The sequence below is a fragment of the Pelophylax lessonae genome (genome assembly GCF_965119305.1).
Source record: "Pelophylax lessonae genome assembly, chromosome: 5".
NCBI classification, from domain to species: domain Eukaryota; kingdom Metazoa; phylum Chordata; class Amphibia; order Anura; family Ranidae; genus Pelophylax; species Pelophylax lessonae.
Genome location: NC_138772.1, coordinates 475,064,653 through 475,084,700, shown reverse-complemented (window position 1 = coordinate 475,084,700; position 20,048 = coordinate 475,064,653). Strand labels below are relative to the sequence as shown.

Genomic DNA, 20,048 nt, shown 5'->3' with positions numbered 1-20,048 from the left:
GACTCCTGGATGTCTACACAAGAGAGGCTTTTATAGGTAAATATGCATAAAATAGGACATGTTGAGATTGTTGTTACATTGAATAGGGCTGGGGACAGGGTCTTTTTTAAGATTTTACATTAGAGATTTTAACCAAAAATTTATTTTTTTTCAGTTCTGATATGCACTTGTACTGCAAAGAATCAGTGTGAAAAGGAACCTGTAGACAATGAGGGGGTACCATCAGTTGGAATGGCCCTTGGTATCTTATTTGGAGTCTTGGGTGTTATAGGTAAGTTCAGATTTTAATCCTTTGCATTAAATGAACAATTGCAGTACAGGTTAAAGGTGTAATGTTTACAGATGCAGGAGTGATTTGATTGTGACATGGGTGTGCTTAGGCAGATTGGAGCTCAAAGCAGGGCTCGACTGTTTCTGAGCACCACAAACTGAAAATGTTATTTTTATATTTAAATTAGAATGATAGGCAAACATTGTATTTTCATGTTGGATAGCGCAAGAGAGGGATATAACCCCTGTCAGATTTATTTCACCATCTGTGTCCTAATGCCAAACAGGAGGTGAGAGGAAATCCCTGCAAATTAAGGAATTCCTTGGGGACCCCCAGGTCACCAAAACTAGTGTCCCACTGGAAAATTTCCCTTCTATTACTTTTCTGTGGACAACCCAAAATGTGGGATTTCTTTTCCTTTCACTTTCATCAATATTAATGGTAAACAGGACAAATAGAGAGGATGAATCTCATTAACCACTTGGTGCCTACGCTATAGTGGAAAGATGGCTACAGCGTGGGCTTAAAATGTGGGGGGGCATACATAGACGTCCTCTCGTTCTCGCGCTGCTCCTTGGGACTCGGCTGATGACTGATCAGGGTTAAGGGCTAATCACAGCGGGCCTTTTACCAAGTGATCAGCTGTTAGCCAATGACAACTGATCGCGGAAGTAGACAGAAGCCGGTTATCGTCTTTTTTTTTATTCTTCATGCTGTCAGTCCACCAGTGCTGCTAATCAGTGCCCATCAGTGCCATCTATCAGTGCCAATCAGTACTGCTAATCAGTGCCCACCAGTGCCACCTATCAGTGCCCATCAGTGCTGCCAATCAGTGCCCATCACGGCCCCATCATCAGTGTCACTTATCAGTGCTGCCTATCAGTGCCGCCTACAAGTGCCTATCAGTGCCCATCAATGCCGCCTATCAGTGCCTATCAGTTCCGCCTATCAGTGCCCATAAGTGCTTCCTATCAGTGCCACCTCTCGGTGCCGCCTATAAGTGCCCAACAGTGTCACCTATCAGTGTCCATCAGTGCCACCCATCAGTGCAGCCTCTTCAGTGCCTCCTGATCAGTGCCCACCATTGCCGCCTCATCAGTGCCCATCAGTGCTGCCTCAGAAGTGCCCATTAGTGTCACCTCATAAGTCCAGCCTATCAGTGCCCATCAGCACAGCCTATCAGTGCCCATCAGTGTAGGAGAAAAATTACCTGTTTTCAAAATTTTATAACAAAATATGAAAAACATTTTTTTTTCTGTCTTTTTTTATTTGTTTAGCACAAAATAAAAAACCAAGTGGTGAATAATTACCACCAAAAGAAAGCTCTATTTGTGTGAAAAAAAATGATAATTTCATATGGGTACAGTGTTCCATGACCACGCAATTGTCATTGAAAGTGTGAGAGTGCTGAAAGCTGAAACTTGGCCTGGTCAGGAAGAGGGTATAAATGCCCAGTAAGCAAGTGGTTAATGGGGGCACAGACAGCAATAAAAACTGAAAGCTGCTCTAATTCCTCGCCACTCAATCCAAAACCTAAAAAAAAAAGTTTTGCCTTTAGTTGTACTTTAATGTTCAAAACAAACTCACCCATCCATCCCTCCATGCTTTATTTATGCTATATAGAAATCACTTTGAAAAACACCCCCCGGCATTTAAATCCACTGCCATCTTGTGTAAAGGCAGATGATTCATATAGCATTTATGATCTTGAATTCATCTGCCCTTAGCTCAGGCAAGCAGACAGGAGAGTGTGCTGAGAAAAACCCTCCTTCAGACGAAACACAAAAATGCACATGAAGAATCTTGGGATACATGACATCATTTTGGCCTAGACCAGGAACTAGGAAGCAAGTGAAGACATTTTAAAGCAAGCAAATATAATATGCCTTACTATCTATCCTATCGATTTAATGATGCAAGCAGCATAAGGAGGATTAGAAATGCTCAATGTTGACTTGGAGAGTTTAGTTTGGCTTTAAAGCACAATGATAGATGGTGCAGACAGGTGCTCATGTATTGTGAAGAGCCTATGTCAATCGCCTTGTTGTTGATAGTTTATCTACTTATTACAGTCTTTATGTAGCGCTTTACATTTTTATATCTATATTGTGCATTCACATCAGTCCCTGATCTCAAGTTAGGGACCACAATCTAAGGTCCCTAACTTACATTCATACATATACCCAGATACCTCCCAATTTGTTTTAGAAGGGAACAAGGGACACCTATTAGCAAAAGTATGTAGGCATAGGACACACCTTCTGCCACACTCCCTTAGTTAAAAACCACAAGTACTTTTTTTTTTTACCACTAATATTCCTTTATACTGTCTTTTGCAATTTACAAATGTAGCAATTTACAAATTGGATGAAAGATTTAGAACTGGGAAACACTTTTTGAAAGAAAATAGTGCATTGTATATAAAACTATATATTTCAGACCAAAATGAGAGACAAATGAGGTGGAAAGAGAGACTTTGTTCCAAATCAGGGACAGTTGGGAGCTATGCACTTATACTAGGGTCAATATGGACAACAACCAATTAACCTGCCAGCATGTCCTTGGAGTGTGGGAGGAAACACATGCAGGTAGGGATTTGAAATTATGATTCTAGCCAGGTGGAAGTGCTAACCACTTAGCCACTGTGCTGCTCATGATGGTTGTACAATTGGCACACTTGGCAATGTGGCATGCTGTGTTATTTCCACAGCCATGGCATATGAACAGTCTCCACTGACTCTATTTTACACTTTGGAAGAGGCCGTTGAGGTGTGGTAAAACGTTGCTCAGCTGCCTGTTTTTTTCTGCCCCCCCCCCCCCCAAGTTGCAGGGATGGTGTACATTCTGTGCACATGCACAGATGGTACATCCTCAGTGGCCTCATAGTGGGTGAAGAGAAATGGCACCTAGAAGTGGTGGAGAAGATTGTAGAAGAGGGAGGCAGCAGCAAAAGCAAGCCTGGACCTGGCAGCCCTGAAGGAAAGCACACTTGCATCTTAGGGCAGAAACTCCCTCACTCACTCAGCAGAATTTAGAAACAAACATATTATTGGTCAGTGGCTCTCAAGGTGCTAAAGGCAGAGGATCGCAATGACAAACTTGGTAATGTCCAGATTTTTAGGAGGTCAGTAATGGTTACACATTTCTCACATCACCCTTCCTTCTCTTATACATTTACTTTATATGCTTATTTTGTACTAGCCTTTCTGTTGCATTGGTATGTCTTTTCCAATTGTAAATTAACCTTTCTTTTCTTTAGCTATAATCCTTTCTGCTGTTTTCATCTCAATGAATATGAAGAAGAAGAAGAATAAGCAAGCTGGGCAGGACGGCACTGCTGCAGAACGAGAGACAATGACGACCTAATACCTGGACTACCCTGCAGATTTCCCCTGTGTTCTGCAATCCAGGCAATACTACATGTGTATTCCTGGTCATAGTCTTATAGACCTTTTCTTGGAATAACATGATTACATGTTCAAGTAAAGAAAACCTAGCTTTTTTTATGAATAATATTTAGTAATTTTTTTTTTTATAACTGTCTCTGTCTCCTCACATTGGGTGAATGAGGTGATGCATAGTGAAGAATACATTGGTATCTATAGAACAGTCAAATCAAAAGTCCAGGAAAATGTTCAATAACATCCTTTAGTCCAGGTCTGAACTAACTGTTATAGTTTTATATACTGCCAGTATAACTACCTGCATATGGTCTTTATATAAGCTTCCCATAATCCCCTTTCAAAGTGCAGGGAGCAGGCTGGAGCTGAGGGTGTGACACGGAATGCAGCAAAGCTGCAATAATAAATACGTTGTTATGTCACACTTTGTTAAGTTTCTAAACCACAACATGGGCTGAACAGAATCGCTTATATTTTGGCAGGAAAAACCGTTTACAACGTATCAGCATTGTATTTAGATTGGCATTGCATCATTTATGTTTTTTCATTTTTTTTAACTTTATTTCAAGTTCATAAATAATTCATTCAACTTTATGCACCGTGGTGATGTGCATTGCACGGTGTAAAAATACAGACAAGCTGAATTGTATTGCAATGAACACCAACACACATGTATGCTGTGAACAGGGCAACAATGAGCTTATGCATTGAGCCTGATATCATGGATGCAGGTCAACACAGCTCAAAGCACCTGGAGTGAACAAGCCTGGAAGGTGCAGTTTACCCATATCTCATATTAGTGGCGGCTGGTGAAAATGTTTTTTTTTTGGGGGGGGGGGGGGGGGCAAACCCCTCCAGGTCCTTACCTGAAAACGGAGCCTCCATTGCTGTCATGGCTCTCCTGATAACCAAATCTACAGCCTCCTGATTGGCCGCCAGAAACCAGAAGTGACGTGATGGCAAATTTTGATTCACTAAAAGCAAAAGTGGGAGGATTCGGAGCGCAGAGAACAAGTCAAACAAACCAATTAGAGCCTCAGGCTCTAATTATGTGCTTGTTACAAATTGACAGCGCTAGTAGACAGCTATTAGTGCGGTGCACCTGCACAGTGGAATGATTTATTTTTAAATAAATTATAATATGTCTAACATTTTTATCTTTAAAATTTTAAAAAATGTTGGTTATATTATAATTTATTTAAAAATAAATTGTTCTATAAATTTGGGGGGCGGCGCCCCTGCGCCCCTTATGAGATTGTTGGCACTGTCTCATATTAAAGCTTTACAAGGATGCTGAGGATCCAAAACCATTTGCTTTAAAAATTAATAGCTAAGGCCATGTGGCTTCACATTTGTGGTTGACATCCACAGACTGCAGATAAAAGCATTACTTAACGACCCCCATGTTATTATTTTATTTTTTTCCCTTCCTACCTGTATTGCTGCATTCTCTTCAAAACACATACTCACCCACACAACTAATCCAGCATCACCCCCCAATGAGCTTTGCTGTTCAGGTAAAATACCCAGGACCCCGTGCTGCCATCATGGTCCTCTTTAGCAGGCAGCCAGCTACCAATGACACGTTGGTACTCTCTTCCTACCCTCCAGCTGTTTTGCGTGCCCAATCCTTCAGGCTCTTGGGAGATGTGATGTACTGTAGGTATCGTAGGAGGCTGTAGGACCACAGATGTAAAATAAATGTAAAAGATAAGCACAAAACTGCTTAAAGGTTCTGCTTTATAGTGTACCTATGTGCAAAATAAAAAAAGACCTATATGATACAGTCTGACAGCATCATTAACACAACGGTTTTTCTTTTTCTGATTCCTCCCTTTAACTTAGGTTTATTATCTGTTGATCTGGTCAGTTAGTCTATTATTTTTCAACTTCCGATAACAAATCAAGCTGTCCAGCAAAAGTGGCAGAGTGTTAAAACAAACCATAGAACACTGACGGGGGTGCTTACAGTAGTTAACTTTTCTTCATATAAAATTTGCAATAAACATTTATAAAAAGTCCATAAGCACTGTTATATTGTGTGTGTGTGCAGTACTGACTACATTTGTTTTGGAAATAAAATATTTGAAACCTATACTTTTGTTATTCATTACGAAAAAAAATGCGTTGTACAGAGCAGTCAATTGATTCTCTTTTACTCCTGACCACCACCTGCACTAAGATACAAGTCAGAATTTAGTTATTGTCTGCAACAGAAATTTCATTTTTGGCAAGATATTCCCAGAGGTGGCTCTAGGCTTTGTAAGGCCTTAGATAAAACTTAGACACGATGCCCCACTCACCTCCATAATGTGAAAAATAATTCAAGCGATAAAAATTACCTGTTTAAATTGCATATATTAGGAGCCTTAAATCCTCCTCCATATGTCCAGACATGCCCCATATATTTACCAAAGAAACATCCTTCATATATCCAGCAAAGAGACATGCCCCATATATCCAGCAAAGAGATATTCCCCATATATCCAGCAAAGAGGTATGCCCCTATATATCCAACAAGGAGACATGCCCATATATCCAGCAAGGAGACTTGCCCCATACATCCAGCAAAGAGACATCCCCCATGTATCCAGCAAAGAGACATCCCCCATGTATCCAGCAAAGAGACATCCCCCATGTATCCAGCAAAGAGGGGGGAGGGAGTCCCACAGGACATACACTATGCACCTTCTCCCCTGGGCTGCCTCACCATTTCACCTGTGCTGTTCACTCAGGGCACGCCCCCCCCCCCCCCCGCTGTTCCCTTCCTTTCCCCGGTCTCCACGCCACAAGTTTGAGACCCACGTTCTATACGCATCCTCGGTTACCCGTCCATCTAACCGCACGTACGCACAACTGGCACACGCCACTGTCAGGTCACGCCATCTCCTGGTTCATACCTCTGTATGGGTTAGCCCCCCCCCCCTTTTAGTCATAGGTCCGGTCCAGGGGGGCACCTACGCAGGCCGGCCCCCCTCGCACACTAGGGTTGGCGCTCGTAGGGCTTATTACTTCGTTTGAGTCAGTTTCCCATGTCATCTCACATCCATAGCGTCAACCACAGCTTTGCTTACCCACAGGTAGTTCGCTTGAACATTACCAGACGTTCAACCAAGCTTAAGACCCCTCAAGAGTGATCTAAGGTATGCTGTTCCATTACCAAGAGTTCCCCCTCTTTGTTAACTGGCGCAAAGGGGGGGCAGGGGCAGGGGGTCAGGAGCTTAGGCAGGTCACTTCTTAGTTATCGCGAGACCAACACCCATCCTCTCAAGGAGGTACTTTCGCCCATCGGCCCAAATCATAGCTAGCGCCTCGCTATTTTGGTCAGGGTAGTCAGGGCTTCACCTTCCCAGAGGCCTACACCCACCATCGTCCATGGTACAGCTTAGGTCCAAATCATAGATAGCGCCTCTACCAGCCGCTGGGGTTTAGCAGGGCCTCATGTCCCCCGTTTCCCTAAAATTTTCTTCCGGGTCAAAAAAAAAAAAGCACCAGTTAACGCCCTGTCATATGAGTTTTTCATCTCCCCTTTTCCTCCCATGTCATCTCAGCATGTCTCGTGCATCAGACCAAGGAGACGACTTCTCCCTGCCTAGCACGCCAGCCAGGCCACCCACTCCGGTTTCCGTTCCCGTCGCAGGAGGTAGCCAGGTTCTGTCAAGTCCCGGTTCTATGAGGACATGGACCATTCCCAAGATTGACGCCGAGTTGAGACGAGGGGCATACCATTTCCAGCCACAGCCAGGAAGGCAGAGTTGTACAGGATCTTGGTATCCAACACCGTCAACCCGCAACCAGGGACTGGACGCACAGGACAGTGTCAAGGACACTTTAGCTGAAATCCAGGCCACCATGGCGTCTATTCTGGCTTCCGTTAGTAGCCTAAATCAGAGGTTGGAAAAATTAGAATCCCCCGCACCGGCCTCCGCAGCTTCCCCAGGTTCCCTGCCCTCTCAGGTCTTTGACTTGCCAACCCCTCAGGGCACCTTCGCAGGTACGCCAACTCCTTTAGGCCCCATTTCTCACATTATTACACCAGCGCACATGGTCCCGCCCAACATCAGGAAAGACATTCTGGAGGGGAAGGACATGAATCTTATGTCGCTGTTAATTGCGTCCCACAACATAGTCGAGAGCAAGGTCTACAATTATGGGGACCTGTCGGTGGTTCTGAAAGCCAAGGACCTCAGACTGAACAGGAAGCTGTCCATTCCCAAGTTTCTCTTGGCCTTTGGTCTGTTCAGGGATGTGGTCTGCTTTAACTTCCCTCATCGCAGAGAAGAGCTGGACTTGTATCTACACAAGTTGGTTGACCTGGGGCATAAGTACGGCGGCACCACCTTCTACGATTATCACCGCTCATTCTCAGCCAAGGCGGCGGCCACCTTTGCCCAGTTCAACATCAGGATAGATTGGGGCCAGCTGGACACCAAGTTGTTCTGTCGCCATTTTGCCAGGCTCGTGCCACCTGCTTGCTCCACTTGCGCATCAAACTAACACTCCACCAACTTGTGTGCCGTTGAGCCCAGTTCTTCCGCCGCCAGCGAGGTCACCCCGGGCCCCAGCAGGTCTGATCAGAAGTCCGCCAAAGATAAATTGGGGAGACCGATAGTGTTCTTGGGCAAGGCACAGGTATGCAACAACTTCAACGCGGGTGGCTGCAGCTTCAGTGCCTGTAGGTTGTTGCATATCTGCTCCACCTGCTTCCGGGCACACGCCAAGTCCATGTGCCCCAGTCGCCTTTTCCCCAAAAGCTGACTGACCGAGGTGCAGGTCGATTCCCTGGCCTTCTTCTTGAAATCCCATCCCTCTCCGGACTTAGTCGAGTTTTTAGTTTCAGGCTTCACGAGAGGGTTCCACACGGGTCTGGTGGCACTCCCGTCAGGTACAATCGAGTGTAAAAACCTACAATCAGCCTCGGCTGACCCAGCTGTAGTAGACACTCTTTTGCAAGCAGAAGTAGACAAGGGTTTCATGTTAGGGCTTTTCTGTACCCCTCCTTTTTCCTGCTGGCGAACCAACCCATTGGGGGTAGCCACCGGGAAATATAACAATAAAAAACGATTGATCATAGACCTCTCGGCTCCTCATTCCATCTCCATGCCAAGCCTCAATTCTCTTATTCCTTCTGAAGAGTTTTCCCTACAGTACACTACAGTGGATCACGCCATACAGGCTATCCTGAAAGCCAGGAAAGCGGCTTGGCTCGGGAAGACGGACATTTCCAATGCTTTCAAGTTGCTGCCCATACACCCATCACTGTGGCATCTGCATGGTGCGAAATGGAGGGGGTTCTACTATTTCGCCATTCGCCTGACCTTTGGGGCCAAAAGCAGCCCCAAGATTTTTGATTTGTTCGCAGAGGCTCTGTGCTGGCTCCTATTAAATATTGGTTGCTGTCCAGTCATCATCCATTACCTAGATGATTTCCTGACAGTGGAAAGTCCCACAGCCACTCCGCTCAGCCTGGTAAAAATGGTGGCACTCTTTTCGGCCCTAGGGGTTCCGGTAGCCAAAGACAAAACAATAGGTCCCTCCACCAAACTGACCTTCCTAGGCAATTGCCTAGATTCGGTCGCCATGCAGGCAAGTCTGCCCCTGGAAAAAGTCCAGAGGATCAAGGCAGAGATCGAGGGGTTCCTCGTTAGAGGTTCCGCATCCCGGAAAGACTTCCTGTCTCTTCTAGGTTCCCTGAACTACGCCATGAGAATTATTCCCCAAGGCCGTGCTTTTGTCTCCAGGCTCCTCTGTCTGCTCCCTGGCCTCCCGCATGACGGGAGCACTATCTCGTTGGACGGGCAGGCCAAGGCGGACTTGTCCATGTGGAGGCAGTTCCTGGCACATTGGAACGGGGTGAACATGTTCATCCAGCCTTTTTCCGACCACTCCCCAGTCTTATGGACCGATGCGGCAGCACATTCAGGGTTTGCAGCCATTTGGGGGGTCAACTGGTTCAGAGATTTTTGGCCACCCGAGACTGCCAGTCTACCGTCTTTTAACCGCACTTCCGCCCTTTTCTAAATTTATCCCATAGTGGCAGCAACCCGGGTGTGGGGACACCGGTGGGGAGGTCAGACAGTAAAATGTTTCGGACAACATGGCGGCCTGGGACATAATCAACAAGGGCCGTTCCTCATCTCTCACCATTATGAGCCTAGTCAGGAGACTCACTTGGCTCGCCGCCACCCTACAGTTCCACTTAATTTGCGAGCACGTGCCAGGTTCCCACAACTCAGCAGCTGACGCCCTTTCTCGTTGCAAATTGCAGGTCTTTTTCCAGTTGCACCCCACAGCCGCGAGTATTCCAGACACGCCACCTCGATTTCAAGATCTCATCCTGGACTAGCCAAACTCATGGCCCATGGGAGCACGCTAGCTCAATCAGCACTCGCGGTCAACACTAGGCGCTCATACGATCGGGCTCTGACCATCTTCTCCATATTCATCACGGAGTACAGCATCTCGGATCCTTTTTCCTTAGACACCATGGTGGCGTTCACCTCCTTTTGCCACTTAAATCTGAAACTCGTCCACAGCGCGGTTTAAGCTTTATCTCGCAGGGGTGCAGTTTCATGTGATCAACACACATCCCAGTCACAGTGCTTTCATGTCTTCCAGGCCAATAAAAAACATCTTAAAATGCATCCTTCGCTTGGAGGGCTGCAAGCCCACGAGATGTCAACCGATCAACAGCTTCAGGTTTAGGGCCTTGTCTGACATGTTGGACGCACGGCCGTTTGAAGCAGGAACAAATAGTGTTATCAAGTTTGCCATATACCTGGCCTTCTATGGATTCTTGCGTCCCAGCGAGTTCACCACGGGAAGGTTAAACGGGGCCTCCAACTTGCTGAGGGTGGCAGATTTGATCAAAGTAGGGGATCATTTCCTCCTGACACTACGTCACTCCAAAACCAACTAGGTGGGACATCCGGTTGACGTTCCCCTGTACCCTACAGGCAATCAGTGGTGCCCGGTCCGGTTACTGGACCATCTTCTCCCATCCTTGACAGGTCGTGGCCCAGATGCCCCCCTTCTGAGTCTCCATGGCTTGCCACTCACCACCTCGAAATTCATGCAGTATGTGAGAACCCTGCTCTCCAAAATAGGTTGCGACCCCGCAGCATTCTCAGGTCATTCCTTTCGTATAGGGGCAGCTTCGGCTGCGTCTAGTCACAACATACCCGTGCATATAATCAAAAGGATGGGCCGATGGAAGTCCTCCGCTTACAGCCGGTACATTCCCCAGCCGGAGAATGAACTCAGACTGGCTTTTAGAGAACTGGCCACATAACACTACAGGTTTCGCTTCTTTCCGTTTTGGGATATGTGTGTATTAAAGGTTGTTTTGGTTAAGTTTATACTTTTTGCCCTCTTTATTTACAGGCCTGCCCGAACCACGGTTTCGGCACGCTTCAACCGTACTTCATTAAATGGTATAATTCACTCTGTTGATTCCCTGACCACAAATGGGCAGGTGGAGCCTGCAGTTGTGGGAGGGGAGGGGCCGGCCTATTTAACGTCAGGCCGCCCTCCTCACTGGGCTGACGTTTTCGGGTATCCCTCCCTCCACTCCCCTTTTTTTAACAATTCCAACTTGGTGGGCCCTCTTTATTTACAGGCCTGCCCGAACCACGGTTTCGGCACGCTTCAACCGTACTTTATTAAATGGTATAATTCACTCTGTTGATTCCCTGACCACAATTGTATATGACGAAACGTACGTCGGGCGTTCCCATTGGTGGAGGCGGGCGCATGGGCAGTAGAGGACGACGGCGGCCATCTTCTTGGTTAGAAACATCGGGATGAATATACACTGAAACGCTGCTGCCACTCTGCAATAAATGTGAGTGCAATATTTGTTACTTTTATGCAATAAAATCTTTTAAGAACGTATTGCACCATGAGAGGCTCCTCTTCTGTCTTTTTGAGATCAAGTGCGAGAGGATATCAGCGTTTATGACCTAGTGTACCTTGGATATCTGCTGGGAACCGATCTTATGTCCATTGATGTTTATAGCTGTGTACTGCTCAATACATGGTGAGATCTGGTAAGGGTATTTAAGATACCTCTCTTGGTGGTGGTCTATGTCACGTGGCCTTTTAAGGGAAAGCGGACTGTACACTATAATTTCCGTCCACACGTGGTTATCCATTGCTTGGATTGATTTTAAAGGACTTTTCCTTTTTATACGGATTTTTTTATTGTTTTTTAAGCGCTACAATTTTACCCTTTTTATGCTTTATGATTGTTTCAGGATCATTTTGTGTAGCTGCTTTTTATATCATTATATATTTATTTATGTAACTTACTCAATCAAGTGTTATACGAGTTCTAGTTAAAGCGGAGTTCCGGGCACAAAAACAATTTTTTTTTTTTTTGCCCCTCCGCTAGTTCGAGATCACCTGAAAAGGAATTGGATAGTTATTTTTTTTTTTTGTTTACTTACCTTTTAATTGAAGATCGTAAATACTCACCTCAGAGTACTTCCTCCCTCGGAGCCGCGGCTCACCCCGTCACTTCCTGTCTCGCTATGATTCCTGGGAGCTGAACGTCATCGCTCCCAGGAATCAACGGCGCCGCACCGGAAGTGACGAGAGGGGCCGGTGCAGGCGCATTCTGGGACAAGAAGACGCGGAAGAAGACACAGAAGAGGACCGCGCCGGCTTCAGCTGCCCACAAGAGAGATGGCAACGCTGTGGAAGAAATTTTATAAGTAAGTATTTCTTCTAAAAGGTAAGTGCGAACCGGGACAGATCAGAGGCTAGCCATTGTGGAATGTGCTAGCCCTGACTGTCCCGGGGGTATGTTTATTAAAAAATGACTTCTGTGCCCGGAACTCCGCTTTAAGTGGTGCATAGCGCAGCTATTTTATACTATTTAATTGTATATTAATCAAGTGAGTGAGAACCCCTGTGCTATCACAACAGAGATGAGATGACGATACAGAGATAGCAGACAGCAAGGAAAAGCTGCAGCTCCTAGTTCAGCCTTGCCAAAAACACTGAATAGCTCTAGAAACAATACAATAGTGAAGCTGCACTCATCGTATACATATAACAGTAGGGCGATATAATACACAGGTATAGTAGGATTATGGTGATATACACAAATTAAAAGTGACCTCAGTGCTGTAAACAGGGTCTCCGTATAAGGTGCTTAAGTGGTGCTTTTGCAAATATTATAACGTGACTGCAGTGCCAATCCTACAATAATAATTAGGTGACACTAATGGGTGAAGTAAAACTAGAGTGATATAACCAATTTATCAGAAAACAAAGGATGATGGTACAGGTGCTGTAGATAAAATCAGAGTAAGGTGCTCGGTAGTGCTACTACAAAAACTGTAGTATGATACCAGTGATGGTCATCCAGAACTGACTGGGTGACAATAAAGGTGGATCCAAGATAAAAATGGCAGTGGCATATAAATACAATAATAAATAGGAAGATATATATATATATATATATATATATATATATATATATATATATATATATATATATATAAGGGATTAAAGCATAATAGGACTGGTGAAAGAGTTCACAACTATAAAAAATAATCCTGGTGCAAATAAAGCAACAGTTAGCGTTCATAAAAAAATAGTGATCCAGGTGCGATCTTGTGTGAATACACGGATTAGTGGTGCAGCCAAATGGCTGCAATCCGCTGATTAAACAAGGTTTTCCAGCAGTCCTGTTCAACAGAAGCTGATCTAATGATAGGCTTCTAACAGGGGAAGCTACACTCAGATTGAAATTCAGATGTTCCCTGCTGAACTAGACAAATCTCAATCTATGTGTAGCCAGCTTTACCTTTTTCCTTGCTCCTGTAGGCTTCCTCCAGTGCTGTGACTTGTCTCCTTCAGCTTCTATGTAAGTTACTGGCTGTGTTCACACTCCAGGCTCCCCATCATACTATACAGGGTTAATGTCCCTGTTTTTTTTTTTTTTTAAGCCCGTAGCGTGTGCAACACACTCAAAAGACTCCACCCGGTGCATAAAAAAGTGCACACACACAAGGTGAGAACACAAAAAAGCACAGGGTGTGCAAAATCGAATGGTCTTCCCTCCGAAGAGGTAGGACCCAAAACCTCAATCCCCCGGGGCGCAAGACTCCTGACAGGGACATAAGGTACTCATGGTCTGTCTGGCCGAAACCAGACAGACCCCGTTCTTCAGGGGGACTGCCGAAACAGCCCCCACCGAGTACTAAGTAGGGCTCCCCCGAAGGGAGACCCCATGGGAGAGGGCGAACTAAGTCAAAAGGCCATATCCACCCCCTCCCAAGACTTAAGGCTGGGCCCGAGGACCCACACACTCCAGTCTGTGCAAATAAAGAAAACAAAGGTGACAGTGCAGGTGACGGACTCCAAAGAAAAGGACAGACACAACAAAGAAGTGGGGAAGGGGAAGTGGGGAAAGTGCAATGGTGCCATGTGAGGAACCAAGGCAGGCCTTCCAGCCGGAATAAAAAATTCCTCTGGTGCAAGCCAAAAGGCCTGTCCCAAGAGGCAGGTGCGAAAAAGGTGTGCAGTGACCAAGGTGCCAAAAAAACTCACAGCGAGCTGCCCCTCACCAGTGAGAAATTAAAGCACCCCTGGGCTGCCACCCCAGGGGCACTTACACTACAGGCTTTTTCAATCTCAGCCCCCAGCCAGACCGAGTGTAGCCTATCCCCACCAGCAGACATCAGAACCTGGACAGCTTAGAGAGAGCTTACCTACAACTGGGGACAGGCCCGTCAGCAAGCCAGATCAAAACCCAGGAGAGAAAGCCCTCCCCTCGCCATCCTGTTCCTCAGCCCATTACATCCAGGAGCAGTTCCACCGGGCTCGCCCTCCAGACCGGCTTTCCTGCTCCCTTCAAACTGGTTAGGACAGTTCAACCCATTCGAATCAGAAGGCGGCGGGCCCCACATGCTTTCCCAGATGACCTACTCCCCATACCTCAATACTCAGAGCGCTCCGGGTTTCGGTCATACTGGTACTAGCTAAGGCCCATACCAACTGATAAGAACAGATACTACACTTGATCTTAGCCAAAAGGCCGAGAAGCGATAATGTCCCTGTATGGTATGTGATGGTGTCAGGGCTTTGTGTGGAGGAAGAGAGCACTGGAGCTGGCTGCAACATGGAATAAGGTAAAAGAGGCTGTTTCTACCCCTCCCCCTCCCCACACCTACACTGCAAGGGTGGACTTTTTTTTTTTTACTTTCCTGGAGTTGGCTTTATTATGCAATAACATTCATTGCTGTTTATACTTAGATTTTCTAATAGGTTAGGAATATGTTTGGACTTCTGGAGGTGATACATTGATGTATTCCATAGACATACTATATAAAAAAGATGTGTGTTTGGAATACATCTATGTATCACCACAGAGGTCCCAGTATATCCCTAACCTATTCAAGAAAGTTGCTCTCTCTCTCTCTTAGTAACACTGCAATGCAAGATGCAGGGCAGGTTTACATACAGCATAGTAGAGGGTGGAAGGCAGAGAAGGTCAGGACTCACGGGGGAGAAGGTGAACACTGCCATCTCTGTCCTATCAGATCTTCCCTCAGGGAGAGCCAGAGTGTGCTGGGCAAGAAGCAGCGATTGGAACTGCTGTGTAAGCTCTTCTAGCTCCGCCCACCTGTACTGGAGCTCTTACTGTGAAAGGCCTGACTCAGCCAGACGACAAAAAAGCATATCACTCCGCCAGGCACTAGCGCTAATGTAGTGGGCAGCACCGGCCGCTGCTCTTGTGAAAAAAAAAAAAGAAAAAAATCTCAGAGCTCATAACCAACAGCAGCCCCTGGGCAGCCAGTCTGCCAGGAAATTTCCCACTATCCTATCTGGCCCTGGTAAAGGATGATTGCATGACCACCCACTTACAATATCTCACAAAAGTGAGTACACCCCTCACATTTTTGGTAATATTTTATTTTATCTTTTCTTGTGACAACACTGAAGAAATTACACTTTGCTACAATGTAAAGTAGTGCTTATATAATACTGTACATTGTTTCTCCCCTCAAAATAACTCAACAGCCATTAATGGAAACCGCTGGCAACAAACGTGAGTACAACCCTAAGTGAAAAGTCCAAACTGGGCCCAAAGTGTCAATATTTTGTGTGGCCAACATTATTTTCCAGCACTGCCTTAACCCTCTTGGGCATGGAGTTCACCAGAGCTTCACAGGTTTCCACTGGAGTCCTCTTCCACTCCTTCATGATGACATCACAGAGCTGGTGGATGTTAGAGACCTTGCGCTCCTCCACCTTCCATTTGAGAATGCCCCATAGATGCTCAATAGGTTTTAGGTCTGGAGACATGCTTGGCCAGTCAATAACCTTTACCCTCAGCTTCTTTAGCAAGGCAGTTATGTTGGCATTCATGGTTCCCTCAATGAACTGTAGCTCCCCAGTGCCGGCAGCACTCATGCAGCTCCTGACCATGACACTCCCACCACCATGCTTGACTGTAGGCAAGACACACTTGTCTTTGTACTCCTCACTTGGTTGCCCCCACACACGCTTGACACCATCTGAACCAAATATGTTTATCTTGGTCTCATCAGACCACAGGACATGGTTCCAGTAATCCATGTCCTTAGTCTGCTTGTCTTCAGCAAACTGTTTGCAGGCTTTCTTGTGCATCATCTTTAGAAGAGGCTTCCTTCTGCGACGACAGCCATGCAGACCAATTTGATGCAGTGTGCGGCGTATGGTCTGAGCACTGACAGGCTGACCCCCCCACCCCTTCAATCTCTGCAGCAATGCTGGCAGCACTCATACGTCCATTTCCCAAAGACAACCTCTGGATATGGCGCTGAGCACGTGCACTCAGCTTCTTTAACCTGTCCTGTTAAACCAATGTATGGTCTTGGCCACCGTGCTGCAGCTCACTTTCAGGGTCTTGGCAGTCTTCTTATAGCCTAGGGCTAGGCCATCTTTATGTAGAACAACAATTATTTTTTTCAGATCCTCAGAGAGTTCTTTGCCATGAGGTACCATGTTGAACTCCCAGTGACCAGTATGAGAGAGTGAGAGCGATAACACCACATTTAACACACCTGCTCCCCATTCACACCTGAGACCTTGTAACACTAATGAGTCACATGACACCAGGGAGGAAAAAAACCTAATTGGGCACAACTTGGACATTTTCACTCCCTTTTGTTGCCAGTGGTTTGGACAATAATGGCTGTGTGTTATTTTGAGGGGACAGCAAATTTTCACTGTTATACAAGCTGTACACTCACTACTTTACATTGTAGCAAAGTGTCATTTATTCAGTGTTGTCCCATGAAAAGATATAATAAAATATTTACAAAAATGTGAGGGGCTTACTCACTTTTGTGAGATACTGTATGTGCGGGGCAAGCGCAAGTGTACAAATTTGGACTTAAAGTGACACTAAACTCTGAATGAAAAAAACATTATATTCAAATATGTATCCCTAAAATGTTACTAAACCCACAACAGTAAATCAGTCTGTATACAGTATGCAGTAAAGCATGTTTATTATACTCACTGAGGAACCTAAGGGGTTAATCCATTGTGTAAAAAAGGCTGTTTGATCCTGTCTTCTTTGATCCCCTTCTTCCACTGTCCCCAATCTGTCTCCTGATAGTACCGAGCCTTTGGAGGCACTCTGCACATGTCAGTTTGGTGTGTACTGCTAGAGAGTTTTTTATTTTTCTTGGGAGGGTGCATGTGATCAGCACAGGGCCAATCAGCACTGTCCAGACAGAGGGTCAGGGGTCCTGCAGCCTCATAGAACTGTAGCACCCTCCTAGTTAGGTAGGTGCCAGGTGAAAGCACCTGTTGCTCCTGCTGCTTATCAGGGAAGCTTGATCTATTAGTTTGCATGTCACATGTTTCCAGGTGTGATTCACTGGGCTTGAGGGAGTGTCCCCACTGTTTCCAATGAGGGAGCTTGTTGGACAGTGGAGGAAACCCAGCCAGTAACACATCATGTTATATGGCAGTCCCAGTGGGATGGCATTCCTGCAATGCACCCTGGGATTGACCATAAATATGGAGGGGACATGTGACAGGGCGTCTTTGGCGGGAAGCAGAGTCCCAGGAGGAAGCAGACGGCTGGTCTCTCCTCCTGCAGGTGTGAGGAAGTTGGTTCAGGCAGTCGGCCTAGTGAACCGGGTGTGGAGCTGAGCTGCAGAGGATCCAGAGTTCTGACAGTGGAGCTGGTGGCAGAGTCTCTCAGGAAAATCAGTGTCGTGAGTACTCGGGGATTTGCCACAGGGTCCTCCTAGGAGAGGGGACCACTCCAGAGAAGTCGGGGGATCAAGGAGCTAGTTCACACAAGGAGTGTATCAGTAAAGGGGGTGCCAGGAAGTTGACCCTGAAGAATAGGAACAAAGGAGGTGCCAGGAAGGGCCCTGAAGATTGTTCTGCAGTACAGCACAGTTTACCTCAGGAAGTTCACTCAATTCTATTTCACTGCTTATGACAAGGTGAAGCAGCGGCCTAGTCGTGACTAGCCTTATACAGTGCTATTCAGCATTGCTCAGTGTTTATCAGCATTAATCAGTCATCCCAGCAGATTGTGTATAGTTATACAAGTTGGAGTAACCCACTCATTTCCTTCTCCTACCCAAGTTCTAAATAAACACACAAAAACCAAAGCTACTAGACTGTTTCCTGACTGAGCCAAAACATTTGGAAAAATGTTGAACTGTCATGTTGTTGCTAATGGTAACCCAGGGGAACCTGTAACCAGCAGCTCCCAAGGGAGTAGTGCTACAGAACACTCATAGGAAAAGAGGAGAGCTATATACTGCTGATGAGAAAAGGTATTTAGCAGTTTATAGTAACTAAACTAATTGCATTTCCATGTTCTTTGTACTGTGGGAGAGCAGATATAGTGAATGCAGGGTCCTGGGTTTAGTAACACTTAACCACTTTACCACCGGAGGATTTTGCTGTCTTTTGTCTGGGCCACTTTTTGCCATTCGGCACTGTGCAACTTTAACTGACAATTGCGCGGTTATACAATGCCGTACCCAAACGAAATTTACGTCCTTTTTTTCCCACAAATAGAGCTTTCTTTTGGTGGTATTTGATCACCTGTGCGATTTTTACTTTTTGCGCTATAAACAAAAAAATAGCGACAATTTTGAAAAAATAACAATATGTTTCACATTTTTTTATATGAAATTCCCCCCCAAAAAAATGTAAAAATCAAAATTTTTTATCAGTTTAGGCCAATTTGTTTTCTGCTATATATGTTTGGTAAAAAAAAATCGCAATAAGCGTATTTTGATTGGTTTGCGCAAAAGTTATTGCGTTTACTAACTAAGAGAAAGATTTCTGTCTTTTTTGGTGTTTTTTTTTTTTTAATGAGTAATGGCGGCGATCTGCGATTTTTTTTGCGGGACTGCGACATTGCGGCAGACAGATCGGTCCCTTGACTGACATTTTTGACACTTTTGGGGGTACCAGTGACATTACTACAGTAATCAGTGCTATAAATATGCACTGTTACTGTAAAAATGACACTGGCAGGGAAGGGGTTAATTTTATTGGAGAGGGAGGGGTTAATGTATGCCTGGTGCTTACTGACATGTGTGGGGGGAGGTGACTGAGTGACACAGGGACAGATCGCAGGTTCAGCTATGCTGAACCCTGCAATCTGACCCTGCCTGTCACTTAGGAGATCCGCCCGCTTTGTTTACACAAGCGGGCGGATCTCCACACTCGATTCCCCGACGATCGGGGAAGAGCAGCGGCGATCGCCACTGCTCCTCCCCTGGCCCGACTCCCACTGTGACTGAATACAGCGGGAGCGGGCCTCTGGCGGTGCGCGCACGCCGCCGAGAGAGGGGAACGTCGCCAGACGTTATCGAACCACTTTGCCGCAGTAGAGCTCTAGTGAGCAGCGGTAAAGTGGTTAAACTCAGAAAAATACCTTTCATTGCTTTCAGCTTCCTTCAAGTCTCTGAATTCCTTTTTGTGCTGCTGTGAATCAACTTTCTCTTAGAGGGTGACTACATTTGTTCTCTATGGTCTCACTGTATGTAGGAATGTAGCTACTCTGTCTTGCTTGTTCCTGAGATGGCATAGAGCAGTGCACATGATGCCCTAATGTGCACTACTTGTTCCAAACAGACATTAAGATGGGGGGAAAGGAGATGTTCAAGAACTCATGGAGGACGTTACAAGGAGGCAGAAAAACACAGTAAAACAATTTTAATGTAAAATAGATTACAGCGCCATAAAGTAGTGGATGTGTATTGATTTTTTTTAGGGAACACGGATATCGTTTAGTGTAACTTGAGAATACTTAAGAATGTTATATTTATGTTTACTCTACATGATACCATTATTTGTCTTGTTAATGTACCAACTCTCTTTGTACAACCATTTTC

General features: G+C 45.6%; 1 protein-coding gene across 1 annotated transcript in view; it reads left to right on the top strand.

The window, feature by feature from the left end:
* CDH17 (cadherin 17) overlaps nucleotides 1-3,800 on the top strand; it is a 104,748-nt gene extending 100,948 nt beyond the window's left edge. The window contains exons 16-17 of the mRNA XM_082259885.1: nucleotides 155-271; nucleotides 3,531-3,800. Coding sequence (XP_082116011.1) covers nucleotides 155-271; nucleotides 3,531-3,637 — 224 coding nt within the window. The 3' untranslated portion in view covers nucleotides 3,638-3,800. The remainder of the gene's footprint in view (nucleotides 1-154; nucleotides 272-3,530) is intronic.
* The last annotated feature ends 16,248 nt before the right edge of the window (nucleotides 3,801-20,048 follow it).